General features: G+C 46.4%; 1 protein-coding gene across 1 annotated transcript in view; it reads left to right on the forward strand.

Annotated features, from left to right (window-relative positions):
• The first annotated feature begins 1,617 nt into the window (after positions 1–1,617).
• KCNQ1 (potassium voltage-gated channel subfamily Q member 1) overlaps positions 1,618–20,317 on the forward strand; it is a 100,026-nt gene continuing 81,326 nt past the window's right edge. Inside the window, exons 1-2 of the mRNA XM_075567652.1 lie at positions 1,618–1,969; positions 14,352–14,821. Coding sequence (XP_075423767.1) covers positions 14,445–14,821 — 377 coding nt within the window. The 5' untranslated portion in view covers positions 1,618–1,969; positions 14,352–14,444. The remainder of the gene's footprint in view (positions 1,970–14,351; positions 14,822–20,317) is intronic.

Here is a 20,317-nt window from a genome sequence, read left to right on the forward strand (position 1 = left end):
TCACATATAACCCACACCTAGGAGCCCTACGCAAGATCGCCAGGAAACTACAACCCATCCTCCAGGAAGATACAAGACTGCAACAGGTCTTCCCTGAAGCACCCTTATTATCATACAGACAACCCCATAATCTCAAGAATATTATGGTGAGGAGTAAAGTATTCAGCAGTACAACTGAATGCGGGACAAAACCATGCCAGGACCCAAGATGCAAAACCTGCGCAATGCTCTACACAGCGGACACAATACAAATACCACACAGGAATCGGGAATACAAAATCAGAGGAAGGTTCACCTGTTCCTCCAGCAATGTCGTGTACCTCATCATGTGCATGAAATGCCCAGGGGGCTGCTACTACATAGGTGAGACAGGGCAGGTGCTCACCAAGAGAATGAACCTGCATCGCCACAGCATCACACGCGGTACAAGAGACAGTCCTGTTGGCGACCATTTCTCTGACTCTGGCCATAAGATGAACGATCTGAGGGTTGCCATACTCAAAGGTAATCTTAAAACACTGAAAGAGAGACGGTTGCATGAATACAAATTTATGCAACTGTTCGGGACACTTAGCAGTGGCCTAAACAGAGATCGAAATTTTATGAGTCATTACTGACACTAGTGAACTCTTGTCCCATGAGCGCTAAAGGCCATGTCTGTACATATTGTGCTATATGTATGCACACACAGCTGTCTCTCACACATACTAATACTCCTTATTTTTCCATCCCTATTCACCAATAAGGACCACATAGTATCCACACACACTTTTAGTTGTGCTACAAACTTTCACATTTCCACACCCACCCACACCATTTATATCCACTCCCACTCCACACACACCTTGTGTAAAGCACTGTATATACTGTGGGCTCCCCATTAATTTTTATTCACACTGATACACATACACACTCTTTCATCACTTGCTTTCATTAACCTTTTGACACCTCTAGCCATAAAACACATCCACACCGGGGGAAGGAACAGCACAGATATCATTCCAAGAGACACTGTTTTTAAGTAATCCTTTTGCTTCATTCATTGTAACATCGCCGGAAGAAGAGATCAGTGTATCTCGAAAGCTCGCACAAATAAAAGCATTTCGTTAGCCACAGAACGGTATCATCTATTTATTTTTTGATTATATATATATATGTATATATATATCTATTTATTTTTTGATTATATATAAAGGCGGGGTTGCAGACCTGCCTAAGACATGCAGATGAGCATACAGCTATATTTGCATATATATATATATATATATATATATATATATATATATATATATATATATACATACACACACACACACCTTGTATTATATATATGTCACATTTTTTTACTCACCATAACTTAACTCAGTATGGTAAACCCCATCCTTTAGCTTCTTTGCATACCCAGTTTACCAACCCCACACTGATGAGACCCATAAAGGTCGAAACAGCTGTCTGTGGGTGGGTTTTCTGGGTATGCACCTTAACCCTGGCTGTGCTCAAAGCTGTGACCATGCAGCAAGCTTAAGCCTATAGGGAACCAAAACTTCAGCTGCATGGGGATTTCAGGGTTAAACGATCAGAGACCAGCAGAAGCCAAGGAGGTAGTTTGTCAAAAGAAGTGTCTCAGGTTACATGATGTTTAATGGCTGCCAGCAGCAGGAGCAGCAGCAGCAGGAGCAGCAGAGCTTCTTGTGTTAATGGACATGCTTCCTGTATCACAAAAAAAACCCCTTGTGCGTTAACCATCTAACTTTAGCCTGAAATTCCATTTTGAGGAAGACCTTTTTTCTTTTCTTTCACGGCGAGGCAGAAATGCCCTGAAACCCAGAAAGGAAGCGCCAGAGAAGTTGTGTTTTTAGAGTTTGCACGCTCTTAGCATGCAATCCGAGAGGAAACCCTAGCACTTCCTACACCTTTCTCCTTTCCGCTGTGATCTTCAAGCGAGCGCGGAAATATGCTGGAGAAGTCGGTAAGATCTGGGGCCTGTACAGCGATTTTCAAATGTACTCTGAGACAATAAGTGATTGCTGTGTAAGTAGTGGGCGTAGCACCCATATAGGGGGGGGGGGGGGTGCAGAGTTTGTGTTATATACAGTAGGAGTATATAAGCGTGTGTGTCTGTGTATCTTCGTACATGTGCACATCTGTTTATATCCATCCGTGTGTCGCCTGTTTCTATGACTTTGTGTGTTGCTGTGTGTCGCCTGTTTCTATGACTTTGTGTGTGTTGCTGTGTGTGTATCAGAATATCATTACATGTATCCATGTGTTGCGGGACCCCAGACACACTGTGTTTATAACCTACTTTTCCTGCCTCTTTCGACATTGTTTTGCTTCTGTGATACCTTGTGTACATCTTCATGCCCAGCATACGTGCTGCATGCCTGCAGCTTGGCTGTCTTAAAGCATGTCTTTAAAAAGCCTTTTCTTTGTGTGGTGTGTTACAGCAATGCCTTGGCTGCTTCATACAGTGATTCTGTACTTTCTTTATCACTTATATCACTGGGCTGCAGATTCCTGTTGAGAGATGTTTATTTCTTGGCCATTGTATGATGACAGGTTTCTCTCATTCAAAGTAATATTTTTGTTTTGGTAATTTTATTTTATTTATAAAATGTTTTACCAGGAAGTAATACATTGAGAGTTACCTCTCGTTTTCAAGTATGTCCTGGGCACAGAGTTAATATGAGAAATAATACATGGTTACAAATAGTTACATAAATGAGCAGGGTATTTATTATATACAAGACATTGCATGCACAGTTAGAGAAGATGTATATTATGGGCGTATGAAACAGTTACAGACCAGATTAAAATGTGAGACAGCCTTAGTTATGAAAGAACTTAGACTGGTGGTGGCTGTGAGAGCCTGTTCCAGTTTTGGGGTGCATAGTAAGAGAAGGAGGAACGGCCGGATACTTATGCAAGTATAAGAAAAAAATTATATACACAAACACACTAATTATGCCAGCATATTATTGATCAAATACAAAACAATCCCGCTTTAATTACATGAAGAACATTCCCTGCTATACATGCCAGCAGGGGGGAATTGCAGCCTTGTTTGGTATAGCAACGCATTACCCCGCAGTGTGGCTGAGCATTACCCCGCAGTGTGGCTGAGCATTACCCCGCAGTGTGGCTGAGCATTACCCCGCAGTGTGGCTGAGCATTACCCCGCAGTGTGGCTGAGCATTACCCAGCAGTGTGGCTGAGCATTACCCCGCAGTGTGGCTGAGCATTACCCCGCAGTGTGGCTGAGCATTACCCCGCAGTGTGGCTGAGCATTACCCCGCAGTGTGGCTGAGCATTACCCCGCAGTGTGGCTGAGCATTACCCCGCAGTGTGGCTGAGCATTACCCCGCAGTGTGGCTGAGCATTACCCCGCAGTGTGGCTGAGCATTACCCCGCAGTGTGGCTGAGCATTACCCCGCAGTGTGGCTGAGCATTACCCCGCAGTGTGGCTGAGCATTACCCCGCAGTGTGGCTGAGCATTACCCCGCAGTGTGGCTGAGCATTACCCCGCAGTGTGGCTGAGCATTACCCCGCAGTGTGGCTGAGCATTACCCCGCAGTGTGGCTGAGCATTACCCCGCAGTGTGGCTGAGCATTACCCCGCAGTGTGGCTGAGCATTACCCCGCAGTGTGGCTGAGCATTACCCCGCAGTGTGGCTGAGCATTACCCCGCAGTGTGGCTGAGCATTACCCCGCAGTGTGGCTGAGCATTACCCCGCAGTGTGGCTGAGCATTACCCCGCAGTGTGGCTGAGCATTACCCCGCAGTGTGGCTGAGCATTACCCCGCAGTGTGGCTGAGCATTACCCCGCAGTGTGGCTGAGCATTACCCCGCAGTGTGGCTGAGCATTACCCCGCAGTGTGGCTGAGCATTACCCCGCAGTGTGGCTGAGCATTACCCCGCAGTGTGGCTGAGCATTACCCCGCAGTGTGGCTGAGCATTACCCCGCAGTGTGGCTGAGCATTACCCCGCAGTGTGGCTGAGCATTACCCCGCAGTGTGGCTGAGCATTACCCCGCAGTGTGGCTGAGCATTACCCCGCAGTGTGGCTGAGCATTACCCCGCAGTGTGGCTGAGCATTACCCCGCAGTGTGGCTGAGCATTACCCCGCAGTGTGGCTGAGCATTACCCCGCAGTGTGGCTGAGCATTACCCCGCAGTGTGGCTGAGCATTACCCCGCAGTGTGGCTGAGCATTACCCCGCAGTGTGGCTGAGCATTACCCCGCAGTGTGGCTGAGCATTACCCCGCAGTGTGGCTGAGCATTACCCCGCAGTGTGGCTGAGCATTACCCCGCAGTGTGGCTGAGCATTACCCCGCAGTGTGGCTGAGCATTACCCCGCAGTGTGGCTGAGCATTACCCCGCAGTGTGGCTGAGCATTACCCCGCAGTGTGGCTGAGCATTACCCCGCAGTGTGGCTGAGCATTACCCCGCAGTGTGGCTGAGCATTACCCCGCAGTGTGGCTGAGCATTACCCCGCAGTGTGGCTGAGCATTACCCTGCAGTGTGGCTGAGCATTACCCCGCTGTGTGGCTGTGCATTGCCCCGCAGTGTGGCTGAGCATTACCCCGCAGTGTGGCTGAGCATTACCCCGCAGTGTGGCTGAGCATTGCCCCGCAGTGTGGCTGAGCATTGCCCCGCAGTGTGGCTGAGCATTACCCTGCAGTGTGGCTGAGCATTACCCCGCAGTGTGGCTGAGCATTACCCTGCAGTGTGGCTGAGCATTACCCTGCAGTGTGGCTGAGCATTGCCCCGCAGTGTGGCTGAGCATTACCCTGCAGTGTGGCTGAGCATTACCCCGCAGTGTGGCTGAGCATTACCCTGCAGTGTGGCTGAGCATTACCCCGTAGTGTGGCTGAGCATTACCCCGCAGTGTGGCTGAGCATTACCCCGCAGTGTGGCTGAGCATTACTCCGCAGTGTGGCTGAGCATTACCCCGCAGTGTGGCTGAGCATTACCCCGTAGTGTGGTTGAGCATTACCCCGCAGTGTGGCTGAGCATTACTCCGCAGTGTGGCTGAGCATTACTCCGCAGTGTGGCTGAGCATTACCCTGCAGTGTGGCTGAGCATTACCCTGCAGTGTGGCTGAGCATTACCCTGCAGTGTGGCTGAGCATTACCCTGCAGTGTGGCTGAGCATTACCCCGCAGTGTGGCTGAGCATTACCCCGCAGTGTGGCTGAGCATTACCCTGCAGTGTGGCTGAGCATTACCCTGCAGTGTGGCTGAGCATTGCCCTGCAGTGTGGCTGAGCATTACCCCGCAGTGTGGCTGAGCATTACCCCGCAGTGTGGCTGAGCATTACCCCGCAGTGTGGCTGAGCATTACCCCGCAGTGTGGCTGAACATTACCCTGCAGTGTGGCTGAGCATTACCCTGCAGTGTGGCTGAGCATTACCCCGCAGTGTGGCTGAGCATTACCCCGCAGTGTGGCTGTGCATTACCCCGCAGTGTGGCTGAGCATTACCCCGCAGTGTGGCTGAGCATTACCCTGCAGTGTGGCTGAGCATTACCCTGCAGTGTGGCTGAACATTACCCTGCAGTGTGGCTGAGCATTACCCCGCAGTGTGGCTGAGCATTACCCTGCAGTGTGGCTGAGCATTACCCTGCAGTGTGGCTGAGCCCTTTGTTAAGTAATGTTCTCTGACCTGCTTTAATCCCTTCTACATTCACAACTTCTGCTGCTGTGAGGCCCAGCCTGAGACATCCATCTTCTCTGCAGTTCAAGGTTTTCTAACCCTTTCATTGTCAGAATGACCAGTACATACCATAAAGAAACATCAACAGGGCTAAAGTTGCCCGTCCTGTTAACTCATCGAAAAATAATTTTCAGTATAAAGATCACTTTTTTTTTTTTCATCCTGATCAGACATTTCAAAGTTTAAAAAATACTATACATGCCTTTCTGGCAGAGATAAAATGGTCACCGTTTGGGATTTTCAATTAACTGCTTTATTCCTCTTTTGTTAAAGGTGCCGTTCCACAAAGAAAACAAAAATTGAAGTCTAAATCTAACCAGTGTAATAGCAAAGCATTGACTGCTTTCATTTGGGGGGCGGGGGGGAGTTACAAGGTGAATTAATTAGGGTCCTCTTTCTTTACCTTCATCTCCACCCTGTCCTCATCACAGAGCCAATAAAGATAGGTGGGGGGGGGGGGGGGCTCTGGCTGTACAGGAACTTCCAGAATACGCAGTGACATCACACAAAGGGGAGCAGCCAGGGGAAATCACACCCCTCCCAAATTCAACTTGACATTTATTTATTTTTTTAGTGCTTACAGATATCAGATCTGGGTTTGAAGAAGAAAAAAAATAAGGCACCCATCACCCAGATCAAACCCCTTAAAGATGTCACTGGAATGAATTTGTTTTGGTCCTAGGAGAGGGGATGCCCCTTTATTCACTGCAGCATTATTTATAGATCACTGGTAAGACCTCACTTAGAGTAGTGTTCAGAACATTAATAAATTAGACATTGTGTATACAGTGCATGAGCCACACCATGAAACCGACCAGGCAAGACTAAAGGATCTCATTTATTCACAGCGTGGGGGGGCGGACATATTTCAGAGAAGGAGAAGTGTTGGAGCAAGAGGTCTGGCCCGGAATCTGTGTGTTCTCCTGTCCTTGGGAGGCTCACGGGAAGGGTAAGGGAGTCTTGGTGATAGAGTGGTGGATTCACGGCTTCGCCTCCCAGCATGGGTGGTAGGGGCTAATACAGGAAGTAAATGAGTAGTTATCAGCAGTCACATTCTGTGTTTCTATGTTATTTGATCAGTTGAAAGAGCAAATACTTTTTATTTTATTTGTTTCTTTTAAACCCCGTTAGGTGGTCTGCAGGTCTGCTTAATGGTTGTTTTTGTTTAAAGCAGCAGTCCCCAAAACAAACGCCTGTTTTTTATTGTGAAACGGTGGAATCTGGGAGCTCCTCGCACCTGAACAGCGCTATATCGCCGGTTCCGCGATACTTACTGTATAAATTAAAAAAAAGTTATCGGCATTACTTCCTGGTTCTTAAAGGGGATTTAACTGGCTGTCCAATGAGAAGGCTGAATGAATGATGTGGCTTCCTATTGGCCTGAGATTTGGCAGCCATTTTGTTTTCCCAAAGGGGACATTTTAATTCTGTAAGTATCTCAGAAACCAGGGGGGAGGGAACGGCGACGTGGTTCAGCTCTGGCGGGGGGACATCCCATTCCAAATGCTGGGGGAGTGGGGGGGGAGTCGGTAATTAATTGTTAAATTATTTACAAAATTGTGCTTTTGCTCAGCTATTCAGGATTGTACCTTCAGTAGTGCTTTGTTTCTGTATAGGAGTCTGCTCAGGTGGTTCTCCTAAGAGAATACCGTAATAATGAGTGTTCATCCTGCTGAGGTTCTCAGCCCCTCGCCTCCTCACCTCTCTCATACACGGCACTGTTCACATCTCCTCGCCTCTCTCATACACGGCACTGTTCACACCTCCTCGCCTCTCTCATACACGGCACTGTTCACACCTCCTCGCCTCTCTCATACACGGCACTGTTTACATCTCCTCGCCTCTCTCATACACGGGACTGTTCACACCTCCTCCACTTTCCCATGATAATCCTCTCACTGCTGTTCTTGAAGACTTCAAGCGATGTTGTCCTACCCTCGCCCCTCCTTGCTGTATCTCTACCGGTTCTCTGATAAGGACAAGGGGCGGGATAAGGGGAAAGAAAACACTTGATTGACAACCACTTCCCCATTCAGAGGCCCCTAAGGAAGTCACCTTGTAACTTATTTATTTAAATGCAACCAGCCAACTCTTTGCTATTAGCATGGTTAGATTTGTATAGGGAAGCCAACTAGACTAACTTATTTTTTACAAAAGTATGTTTTCTGGCTGGGTATGTGGCACTGCACTTTTAAGAGACTTTTTTTATTTTATGGAATCGGTATGCATGAATGTATAATCTTTTTTTTATTTTATTTAACAGCCTAGTAAAAACGTAGGAAGTTGCCTGCGGGTGTGCGTGCCGGTTTGCGTGTCGGTTTGCGTGCCGCTGTGCGTGTCGGTTTGCGTGTCGGTTTGCGTGCCGCTGTGCGTGGCGGTTTGCGTGTCAATTTGCATGCCGCTGTGCGTGTCGGTTTGCGTGCCGCTGTGCGTGCCGCTGTGCGTGTCGGTGTGCGTGTCGGTTTGCGTGTCGGTTTGCGTGTCGGTTTGCGTGTCGGTTTGCGTGCCGGTTTGCGTGCCGGTGTGCGTGCCGGTTTGCGTGTCGCTGTGCGTGCCGGTGTGCGTGTCGGTGTGCGTGTCGGTGTGCGTGTCGGTTTGCGTGCCGCTGTGCGTGCCGCTGTGCGTGCCGGTTTGCGTGTCGGTGTGCGTGTCGCTGTGCGTGCCGCTGTGCGTGCCGGTTTGCGTGTCGGTGTGCGTGTCGCTGTGCGTGCCGGTTTGCGTGTCGGTGTGCGTGTCGGTGTGCGTGTCGGTGTGCGTGTCGGTTTGCGTGCCGCTGTGCGTGCCGGTTTGCGTGTCGGTGTGCGTGTCGCTGTGCGTGCCGGTTTGCGTGTCGCTGTGCGTGCCGGTTTGCGTGCCGGTGTGCGTGTCGGTGTGCGTGTCGGTGTGCGTGTCGGTGTGCGTGTCGGTTTGCGTGCTGGTTTGCGTGCCGGTGTGCGTGCCGGTTTGCGTGCCGGTGTGCGTGCCGGTTTGCGTGTCGGTTTGCGTGTCGGTTTGCGTGTCGGTTTGCGTGTCGGTTTGCGTGCCGGTGTGCGTGTCGGTTTGCGTGCCGGTTTGCGTGCCGGTTTGCGTGCCGGTTTGCGTGTCGGTGCGCGTGTCGGTGCGCGTGTCGGTGCGCGTGTCGGTGCGCGTGTCGGTGCGCGTGTCGGTGCGCGTGTCGGTGCGCGTGTCGCTTTTTGACTTTCCTGTTGACAGACCCATCACAATGTCAGTGTGAATCAGTGTCCCGCCACCTCTAGTCCCAGTCTGATAATACTTTCTGAGCAGGGCGACTCATTGGCCGTTATTCAATATGCTTTGATGTCTTGAACTTCCTGGGGAAAATGGGAACTCTATTTTAATGGGACTCAAATCTCCCCTAGCAAGGAGAAGAGAGCTGCCACACTGACGAGGGGCGTGCATTTTATGTGAGGTTTTTACATGAAGATCTGACGACAAAGGCGAATCAGTTGCATTTTTGTTGTTTCTTTATAATTGCTCAAAACTTACCAGATCCTCATACCCCCTCAGCATTTTGTCCAAAATCAGACTCTGTTGGATTGCCTGTGTTTTTTTGTTTTGGGTTTATTTATTTATTTTTTTTGCACAAAATTGCATTTTGTGCAATTTTGCAGATCTCTGCTCTGTCATAATTTGCTAAATCAGTTATTATTGTGACCACTAGGTGGCAATGTGAAACGAAATAGCGTAAAATTAGTTGAAAGGAAACAGTGCCAGAGACTTTCACAGAAAGACATTGTGGTGAACCCAGCTAACCTGGACCGGTTCATCCACCCAACATCCTTTGCTAAAAGACTTTGCCAAGGGATTTCTACGCCAGTGGTATCACCTCGTTATGTGGACATGAACTTTGCACTGTTATGTTATGTTATATTGCACATATGTTCCACATATATCTAGAATATAGTGGTATCTCCAGATACCAGACGGGGAGTGTCATGGAACAAGAACTACATTTCTGTTTCACCCCCCCTTTTTCTTGCAGTTCTGCCCGTCAGTTTCTCATTTCCAGCTGCATGTGTTTTGCTCTGTGCACACACACAGTGCCCGTGTGATAGACACAGTGTTATTTCCCCTGTCCCAGCAGCTTGCTGTATCAGAAATGCAACATTATTGCTACATGTTGTGGTTTCCTTAGACATTTCAGTGAGTTGCTATAGCAACCCCAGCCCTTCTCCCAAATGGGCTAGTCTGCTTTCTCCCCCTCTGCTCTGCCCACAGATGGTCTGTCCCCAGGCTATCTTGCTACCCAGCATACATTGGGACTTCCTTTTCCACCTTCACCACTGGCTGAGTGAGTACCTGCTGTAACTGCTCTAGTAGCAGGATTAACCTTTTCACCTGTCCTTTACTACAAAGCACCCACAGAGAGACATTATCTAAACACCAACATCTCTTCACAAGTGCCTGTCTTTTATGCTGCTTTCCCCAAATAAAGTGAAGAAAAGATACAGAACTTGTTGTGCTTTGAAAAGAGGGCCGAGTTGAACCTATCTGGGCTAATCATCCTACACATGACCCTGGCCTCCAGAATACGCAGTAAGAGAGAGGCTGAATCAGTCACTCTACCTGCGCGCCTCTAACAAGCGATTACCGGGGCTTGATTTGATTTTATCTTATCATTACAGTATTGTAACAGGGGGTCTCCAGAGCTGAACGCATTGATTTCAGGTCTGGGGACCCCCTACTTCAAGTTACAGGACCCGTTATGGGGTGCCGGTATACCCGTCATGTTTAAATTCTCCCGCTTCACCGCCCGCGTGATCGGGGGATTTAAACAAAGCAGAGGGATACCAGCACCCCATAACGGGGCCTGTAACTCGGGAAGTAGGGGGTCCGAGGCTGAAATCAACTTTGTTCAGCTCAGAAGACCCCCTGCTCACGCACACTAGTATCAACCCCACCCCCAAAAAAATCCGTACCTTGGCGGTTAGCTGCTAAGGTAACGAGGCTGCTTACATTGAATAAAAATAAAATGTAAGCAGCTTCACTACCTTAGCAGCTACCCGCCAAGGTAATTATTTTTTGTTTGGGGGGAGGGGGGTTGATACTAGTGTGCGGGAGCAGGGGGTCTTCTGAGCTGAACAAAGTTGATTTCAGCCTCGGGGCACCCTACGTCAATCCAGATTTACCCCCTGGATCAACATCTTTCCCATGTTTACCCATAATGATTTTTTTCTTCCTTTTGAAGATTATCGAAAGAAAAGTTCAATTAAAAAAACTGCATTTCCACTTTCAATCACTAAAAAAAAAAAAAAATGGACCCCTTTTCCCTCTCTTTCTTTGGGGGTTTGTTAATATAATTGAGGTTCTTCAGGCTCCACCATTCTATAAATTATATATACAGTATTTTATCTAGCTTTAGTTATTACATTTCGACTGCAGTTGCGGGACCTTTCGTTTCTGTCCTATGCATATTCATTTATGCATATGTATACAGTATATACTCTTAAAATATACTGTGAGATGTTTTAATACACATTATATAGAAATAAGTTTGCATCCCATTAACAAATGGTTTTATTTTCTAATCGTCCTACTGTTTTGGCGGAAAATGGAAGTAAGATATTTACACGATTTAAAAAAAATATTTATTTTGTGAATTTGAAAAATGCTTTAACATAGGATTGAACCAAGGGGTCTCTGGGGCTGAACCCCATTAATTCCAGCTCTGGGGACACCCTTGGCTTCCTGAGATTCTTACCTCCTGTAGGGGCTGCCAGTAGCCGCTCCGCTTGGCTAGCAGGGTTCACGTAATGGCGGAGTTTCAAAGCTCCCGCTCCCTGCCGGCCAATAGGAAGCCGTGATGTCATGAGGTTCGGCTTCCCATTGGCCCGCGTGACACCGGATCTTTAATTTTTGCCCTAGATACTGGCACCCCCCTCGGAGGGCTGTATCTCAGGAAGCGGGGGCAAAATTAATGGGGTTCAGATCCGGAGACCCCTAGTTTCAAACCTATGTTAAATATCGTAATAATAATTTTAAAAGCGCGTGAATTGCTCCTTTTTAAGATTATTTTTTTCCTGGCACTTAACTCTTTCTTAGCTGCAGGGCTGTTGCCATGCGTGCAGGCGCTTCTGGTAGTAAAATAAGTTTGTATCGCATATACTGTGGTATTTTGTGGTTGATCTGTTAAAGGTCCGCAGGGAGGTTGTAGAGGCCCATTATAGGGCTATGATTTACATTTTATTAGGGTTTCTGGCGCCCATGACCACATTCCCGGCACCAGGTATGCAACCGCGTGAGCATACGTACGTACACGCATACACTCATATATGTCTGCACTCATAAATCATAAATATTCTCATACACACGCACAGCTGACTCTCCCTACAGTCACACTCAGACGGTCATGGACGATTGAGCCAATCTGGATCTTAATGGTCCACCTGGTATTGGGGCTCACTGGGTCCCCCCGGATGTCCAGAAGGCTAGTCCAAGCCTGTGATCATTTTACAATCTAGGACAGTGGTTTCCAACTTTTTTTTTGGTTAAGGAATCCTAAGTGAAATTCTGAGGAACCCCCAACCCTCTCTAATAGCGCGTCTGAGATCAGATACATTGTAAGGAACTTCAACCCTCTCTAATAGCGCGTCTGAGATCAGATGCATTGTAAGGAACCCCGACCCTCTCTAATAGCGTGTCTGAGATCAGAAGCATTGTAAGGAACCCCGACCCTCTCTAATAGCGCGTCTGAGATCAGATGCATTGTAAGGAACCCCAACCCTCTCTAATAGCGCGTCTGAGATCAGATGCATTGTAAGGAACCCCAACCCTCTCTAATAGCGCGTCTGAGATCAGATGCATTGTAAGGAACCCCAACCCTCTCTAATAGCGCGTCTGAGATCAGATGCATTGCAAACTCTTCTGTATTTGATACAATTTTTAAATGACCAGAAAATTGTAGGGAACTCTTTAGAGATGCCCGGGGAACCCATGGGTTGAAAAATACTGATCTAAGGGCCTATGTTTGAACTTTTCTCAACGGTAGAAGTGGAGCAAGATTTATTTAGTCTAAGTTAAAAAAAAAATTATTTAGTTAAGTTTAAAAAAAACACACAAAAAAGTTTCTTCTAATGAGATCCTGAAAATACATTTTTTTTTTGCTTCAATCTTACGTTAATGCTGCACGTAGATCCCTAATAAGAAAAACTTTACACACACTGGCCCAGATTTATAAAAGGAGCTAAGACTTAGCACCGGTGTGCTCAACTCCTGACCTCAACCTCCCCCTCCCTCCCCCAACAGGACAGGTTTTCAGGATATCCCAGCTTCATCACAGGTGGCTCAATCGGTCCCTGCTTCAGCACCGGAGGCTCAGTCTTCAAATGAGCCTCAGAGGAACCTGTGGTGAAGCTAGGATATCCTGAAAAAGTAGCGGAGGATTGGATGAACAACGAACCCAAGGAAAAAGCACTCAGCAACTCACCGGGTAACTACAAAAATATATACTTTAAATTAATCTACATGATAAAAAAACAAAAGACATACTGGGGACAAAACAGGGGGATTCTCCTCCCACGCGTTTCACGCTAACAGCGCTTTCTCAAGGAGTATTGACTGATGAATATACCCAGACAATATAAATATATACTACATCAACATACTATTGGACTGTTGAAAGTTCAAGTACTTTTGAGCTATGAATGGCTGTTTTTTGTTCATCTATCCTGAAAACCTGACCTGTTGGTGGGGTCTTGAGTACTGGCGTTGAGCACCCGTGCCTTAGCACTCCTCCACTCTCTTTCATATGAATGGAGGTGGAGGCGTGCTAAAGCTTAGCACCCTTCTTTCTGTTGGTCTGGGCCATTCGGTGCCGCTGTCATTGATGGTAAATCCCACGAAAGAATTCACAATTGCAACCTCTGTATTCACCTCTTTGCTTTCAACAAATGCTTTACCAGCCGACACGTAACTGACTTTAATACACAATAATTGCACGTGATTGTGATTTGTTTTTAGCCAATTTACAGCTTTAAAAAATATATATTTCTGTATATATGTCCCAAGACCTACAGTCCGTATTTACTGGGCTTGGTGCTAATTTTATTAGACCTTACGGGCCATTCACATGAACGGACTGTAAACCGTGTCTTCCAGTGCTGGAGGGAGTTCTCTGGAATAGCATTGTTTAGTAAACAGGGCCCTTAATCTGTTAACTAGTCCACTACTAATTTGGTCATAGCCCATTCCATGCCAGCCATACATTGGACTAAAATCCGGACCCCTCTGTCATTGCCATATTTGCCGTCCCGTTCTTTTTCTTCTACAAATGCAATTTGCGGGGAAAGAAAAAAGTATTGCTTTTCCTAGGCAGGAAATTACAGTCCCAGCATTCGATGCCTCCAGAACGCGAGAGTAGATAAGTTACTTAACAAGGTCATCCAAGGTGACATTTACAAACACAAGGGTGTTTTGTGTAGTTTTTTTTCTCTCGGGACTGAGCAGTGGGTATCGCACCTCCTAAAACAAACAGTCCTAAAATTCTCAGGCGGCATTCGGGAAGGTGAGGGAAAGAATGGTGTGTAGTTAACCTTGTCTTTGAAACCCCTCCCTATTGAGCAAGTCATCAAGAGGGAGCTCAAGTGGGCAGGATTAGAACTCGTGTCTGTCACTGACAAATGTTTCTTTCATATTACTTTCTAGCCACAAAAGAGAAGCTGAATGAAAAGAAGAACCGAGGATCCATTCTGCGCATATATATATATTTTTTGACTGCGACACGAATAGGATTTTCCAATGTCCTCGTCGCCAAAGTCAGAGAAGAGAGACTGGAACTTTGGGCTCCTGACGACCAAGAAGAATCTTCACAACAAACAGTCGCCTCTAGAGATGAATGAAAGCACGGCTAACACGCACTACGAACCTATCGCGTTACCGCAGGAGCGAAACAGCAATGGGCAGCAAACTACGGAGCGTGACGCCAGTGCTTTTGAACTGAAACGCGACGTGCTGGTGAACACCGAATGTCCGCGGCCGGCTGTAAATCTGGATCCCAGAGTTTCCATCTACAGTGCGAGACGGCCTCTGCTCACCAGAACGCACCTGCAAGGCAGAGTTTACAACTTTTTGGAGAGACCGACGGGATGGAAGTGTTTTGTGTATCACTTTACAGTGTGAGTAGCTTTTGCGGTACATTTCGTATAGTCTAGCGATGATGATGTTTTCTTGTACAGCGATGACAATGCTGCGCTGTCTGTAGCATTTTGCCAGAAGCCGGCATTTAAATCCCTTCTCAGACCAAAGTGAACTAATGGCAGTGGCATTTAATAGGTTAAACAGAGACAGCTGTATTTTTTTTTACACTCCTTAGTAAATGCCTTTTGGTTATAAGATTGTCAATCCTCTGAGTCTAATCTACAGGTAAATAGTTTTTCCTTTTTTTGTTTGAGATTTTTGCGAAGTTATTCTGAAGCCATAATAAGCTGATATGCATAAATTCAGCAGACAGGAATGTCTTTTTCACAGGATACAACAAGTAAAATTGTTGCTGTAAAAGTGATTGCATTTATTCCGCTAAGATATTCAGTTACACTGACAAGTTTTTGAGAACATTTTTATTGAACAGCTACATAGGGTGGTGCCCCTTTAGAAGTAGACACTAATGAACTTATTCTATCATTTGAGTCGGAACGCAGCCCTTTACTGTACAATAGGACCTTTGCTATATTCCAGGCAGCCCGGACACCTGCAGAGTTTGAAGTTCTCAGTTGATTTGTCTTTGCCCCCGAGAGCTTAATATCCATTTTTATTTTTGTACTTTATTAAAATGCACATTTGGAAAGTGTAATTTCTAGATGCAGCATTAAAATACACCCTACAAAACACAGCACCCTAGAAATGTTAGTCCTTGGAGACCCTTGTGCTTTTGCCTGTGTGTAGAGGGAACAAAAAGAAAAGTTATTTAGCGCATAATACTCAGGCGGAAATGTTTTGCAGTTCAGAACAGTCCTGCTTATTGACTGACGGTTTATAAATGTGCATTATCTGCATGAAACCAGGGTCTGCTCCTGAGGTATGACTTTATACAGTAGTATGATGGTAACAGGGTGTTACTCACAGATGCTAGTAGTCCTATTCCTGGGTCCTTGGAATTCGTAACACAAGCACATTAGCAGCGTGCCGTGTTGCTATTGAAGAGCCAATACAACATAACACTACAGGACATGTTCTGGGAATGAGCGTGTTTTCATGCTTAAACGTGTCTGCTTTGGTTACTTTGAAAATGAAGCAAGTTCCCTTTCTATGAGCAGCTGTATGGTGTAAGGAATGCATGTCAAACAAGTGTGTCCTGTACTGTTAACTCACCCTCTCCCGGTCAGACAGGCGCAGAGGGGGAGCGCACACTGATTTGGCCCACAAATGAATAGTTAGAGGGCAGCGGTTCCCTCCCGTGTTTCAGCTCGTAATGTTTCCAAGCTTACTTACAAAAGTACAGGCAGTCCTCGCTTTACAACGCACGGCTTATCCAACGCTGTGCAATGCATACCTATGTTCATTTTACGACGCTTTGCAAAGTTGTTTATGTGTAACTAATATATATATTATACTATATAATATATTATTATATTATACAATATTATGTTATATTTTATATATAATACAGTATATACACTATATAATTTGTGTGTGCTGCGTATCTTATTGTCTGCGTAAAATATTTTGTGTATTTTAGCATTAAAAATGCCTTCAGGAACGAACCTTTCATTTAAACAGTGTTCCTATGGGAAAACGTGTTTCGCTTTACAACGTTTCGCTATCCAACGCCATTTTGAGTAACGCATTGTGTCGGAAAACCGAGGACTGCCTGTATCTATTTTATAACCAATATTGCGGTCTGATCTTTCTGTGAGGACCTCTTCTCTGTGCTGGGGAGGATTTTAGCCCCACTAAGAGAGCTGAACTCTTCAGCATATTGAATATTGGTCTGAGCAGGGTAATTCTGTATATAGCCAAGCGGACCCTTTTTGGGGGGGGGGGGGGTGGCAGATGATTCCCAAAGACTTTAATGGATAATTTTTGGGCTGAGAACAGCCCGAACGGCCGCGCCTCGGCATATCAAGATTAAGGCCCCAGGACTGGGATTCACTAAGCTCCCGCACCAGATATGGCAGCCAGTGAGATCTTGCGTTACCTGCTATTGGCTTTAACCCTTTGAGTGCCTGTGGGGGCCACGTAACTGGAGCGCCACGACTCTTCCTGCACACATGATCGCTCCATCACTGATGACAGAACGGGTGCGCAGAACACGATCCCCCCCCCCCTCCAAAAACCCGCAGTTAGATAATGACACATCCCCTGGAGTGCCAGACCCCCTGACGTAGGAGCCATGTCCTCGGGCACCCAAGGGGTTAAATCCCCCCCTTACACTGCACCTTGCAGAGAGCGTGTCCACTAACTGGCTGACATGACCTCCTACGTCCCTATTCTGCGGAGAAATGCATCGGATTCTGTTACTTTGGGGTCTCAGCTAATTAAAGCAGCAGTTCTCCTCACCTCCCCCCTTATTTATTACCAGTACGGGATGCAGGGGGTCCGCTTCCTTGTCAGCCCCAGCGTGTGGTGGGTTACTGCTGCTTTAGCATTATTCTGCTGATGTGAGTGCTGGGAAGTTTGACACTACATACAGCAGCAGGCGAAACCTCAGTAAGTGACCCGGCGAGCTGGGAATTACTGATACTTTGTGGCAGTGCTGTTAATGTTTTTTGTTTTTTTTTAAGTAGTAATGGAAGAACATTTGTGTTGGTTTTACTAATATGTATCATAACAAACGCTATATATATTTAATTTTTTTGCAGTGGCCTTTTAGTATTGTGATACGTTTTGAAACTTTTCTGTGTTTTAGAGCAGGGGAGCGCAAAGTTTTCCAGCTGCGCCCCCCCTGTCTTCCCTGCCTCGGTTATGGCGCCTCCCCTCCCTACCTTGGTGCTGGGTCAAATGACACTCGGGGTCACGTCACGTGACTCGCGGCGTCATTTGACGCTGCGTTGCCATGGCGACGCGTCACAGAGCTTCTGAATCCCGGTAAGTATAGCGTTGCCGAGGCCTCACGCGTTCCCCCGGCATTAAATTAAATGAAAAGGAAAAGCCCTCCAACGCACAGCCAGAAATAGAGTGGGTCCCAGGCAAGGATACTGGTAAAAGGTAATCTTTATTGGTCCGTGTTTAAAAAAACAGAGGTAAGTACCCTCCTACGCGTTTCGTACCTGGTGGTACTTTATCAATTAAATACCTGGGGGAAAAGCGCAGGGCCTCTGCAATGCCCCCCCCCCCCCCAGCAAAATCTCCCGCCCCCCAGTTTGCGCAGCGCTGTTTTAGTGTATGTATATATGTCTTGAAGAAAAGACCAGAATGGTATAATTATCTGCAAATTAGACAAAATGAATGCAAAAGAGAGGGTGTTTAGTGACCCATAACACACCGGAGTCTGGCATTTCGGTCCTCAAAGAAACCTTCACCTTCAGGGACCCGAAACGTCGGCTCCTGTGTGTTACTGGTCACTAAACACCCTCTCTTTTGCATTCATTTTGTCTGGTGCAGATAATTAGACCGTTCTGGTGTTTTCTTCAGGTTGGATACTTTTTTCTATCCAGCAAAGACACGCTCTGTAGGATACTTAATACTGTACTGAGTGTGCTGTAATTTCCTAAATGCACTGTGTGTATCTATCTATACACACACACACACACACACACACACGTACGCCTCGGTCTGCAATGGAGGTGGAGGGTTGTCTTTCCCCATTATCTCTTAGCATGCAGTGCTTCCACTGCAACCATGGATTCTGGGTAATGACATGCAAATGAGCACTCGCAGTGCGTCACTCTTCTTATCCAATATATATATATAATCAAAAAATAAATAGACGATACCGTTCTGTGGCTAACGAAATGCTTTTATTTGTGCGAGCTTTCGAGATACACTGATCTGTTCTTCCGGCGATGTTACAATGAATGAAGCAAGCAAAAGTTATACTTAAAAACAGTGTCTCTTGGAATGTTATCTGTGCTGGTCCTTCCCCCGGTGTGGATGTGTTTTATGGCTAGAGGTGTCAAAAGGTTCCTGAAAGCAAACGATGTAAGAGTGTGTGTGTATATCTGTGTGAATATAAATGAATGGAGAGCCCACAGTATATACAGTGCTTTACAAAAGGGGTGTGTGGAGTGGGAGTTAATATAAATGGTGTGGGTAGGTGTGGAAATGTAAGAGATTGAAGCACAACTGAAAGTGTGTGTGGATACTATGTGGTCCCTATTGGTGTATAGGGATGGAAAAACAAGGAGTATTAGTATGTGTAAGAGACATCTGTGTGTGCATACATATAGCACAGTATGTACAGACATGGCCTTTAGCGCTCATGGGAAGAGAGTTCACTTGTGTCAGTAATGACTCATAAAATTTCGATGTCTGTTTAGGCCACCGCTAAGTGTGTGTATGTATATATATATATATATATATATATATATATATATATATATATATATATATATATATATATATATATATATATATATATATATATATATATATATATATTGTGTATATGTGCTACATGACTAATGTTTGTCACTAGAGGAGTTCTATTAAATGTGCTGTATAAATATTGCAAATCTTTACCTGATTTGCGACTCTTCTTTAGTGAACAGGTCCAAAATGGGTAAGAATTGTGCGAGCGAATACAGAATGTCCTGGTATTCTCCCTGTGCACTTTGCAAAGACCTTTAGAGATTCCTACCCTGCATTTACTTCTTGGGAGCAGAGAGGCTGGTTCCCGATGTCTGAAGAGGCGGCTGTGTTACCTGCTTACAGTTTTCTGCTATATGTATTCGGCAGTGATAACAAACTATAAACCAATGAGATCACCAGTTGCAAACTCGTAGAGGTGTGCTGCATCTTCTAGATGCCTCTTAAGGCTTTCCTTACCCTATGAAAGTGCTCACCTCCAAATCCCTGCAGTCCCTTCCAGCCCAGAGATTGCTAAACTGGAGACTGTCACTTTGAAAACTCCCACTGCCTGGGATAGAACAACATGGCAGAATAGAATCAGATGGGTGCTACAACTTTAACCCTTTGGATGCCCAATAGCATAGCCAGGACGTCATGGGGTCTCACGCTACAGGGGTCCCCGTGACATAGTGACTACATAATGGGGACTGACACTCCAGGGGCCCCATGATATAGTGTCCAATGGACACTGACACTCCCAGGGGACCCATGATATAGTGACCAATGGACACTGACACTCCCAGGGGCCCCATGACAGTGACTACATAATGCGGTTTGACACTCCAGGGGCCTCGTGACATAGTGACTTTGTCATGGGCTCTCTGCTCATTTTCCAGGCATTCCCTCCTGTGGAGCACGGCTTGCGATTGTAGCCGGCAGAGGAACAGAATGTAAGAGGAGGACAACTCCTTTTCCGAGAACCTCATCCAAGGAACGTGGCGTGCCGGAGGGGCTGTGTCACTTCCTCTCCGGCACTCCGAGGGTAAATGCCAACCTGCTCTCTGACAGCCCGGAGGTCAACTTCTTCTTTTCTTTTTATAGTTTTACGAGACATTTAAGACGTTGTATTGATTCCCACTTTGCTATCTTTGTTACTTTTCTGACGT

Source organism: Ascaphus truei, chromosome 12 (genome assembly GCF_040206685.1).
Source record: "Ascaphus truei isolate aAscTru1 chromosome 12, aAscTru1.hap1, whole genome shotgun sequence".
NCBI lineage: Eukaryota > Metazoa > Chordata > Amphibia > Anura > Ascaphidae > Ascaphus > Ascaphus truei.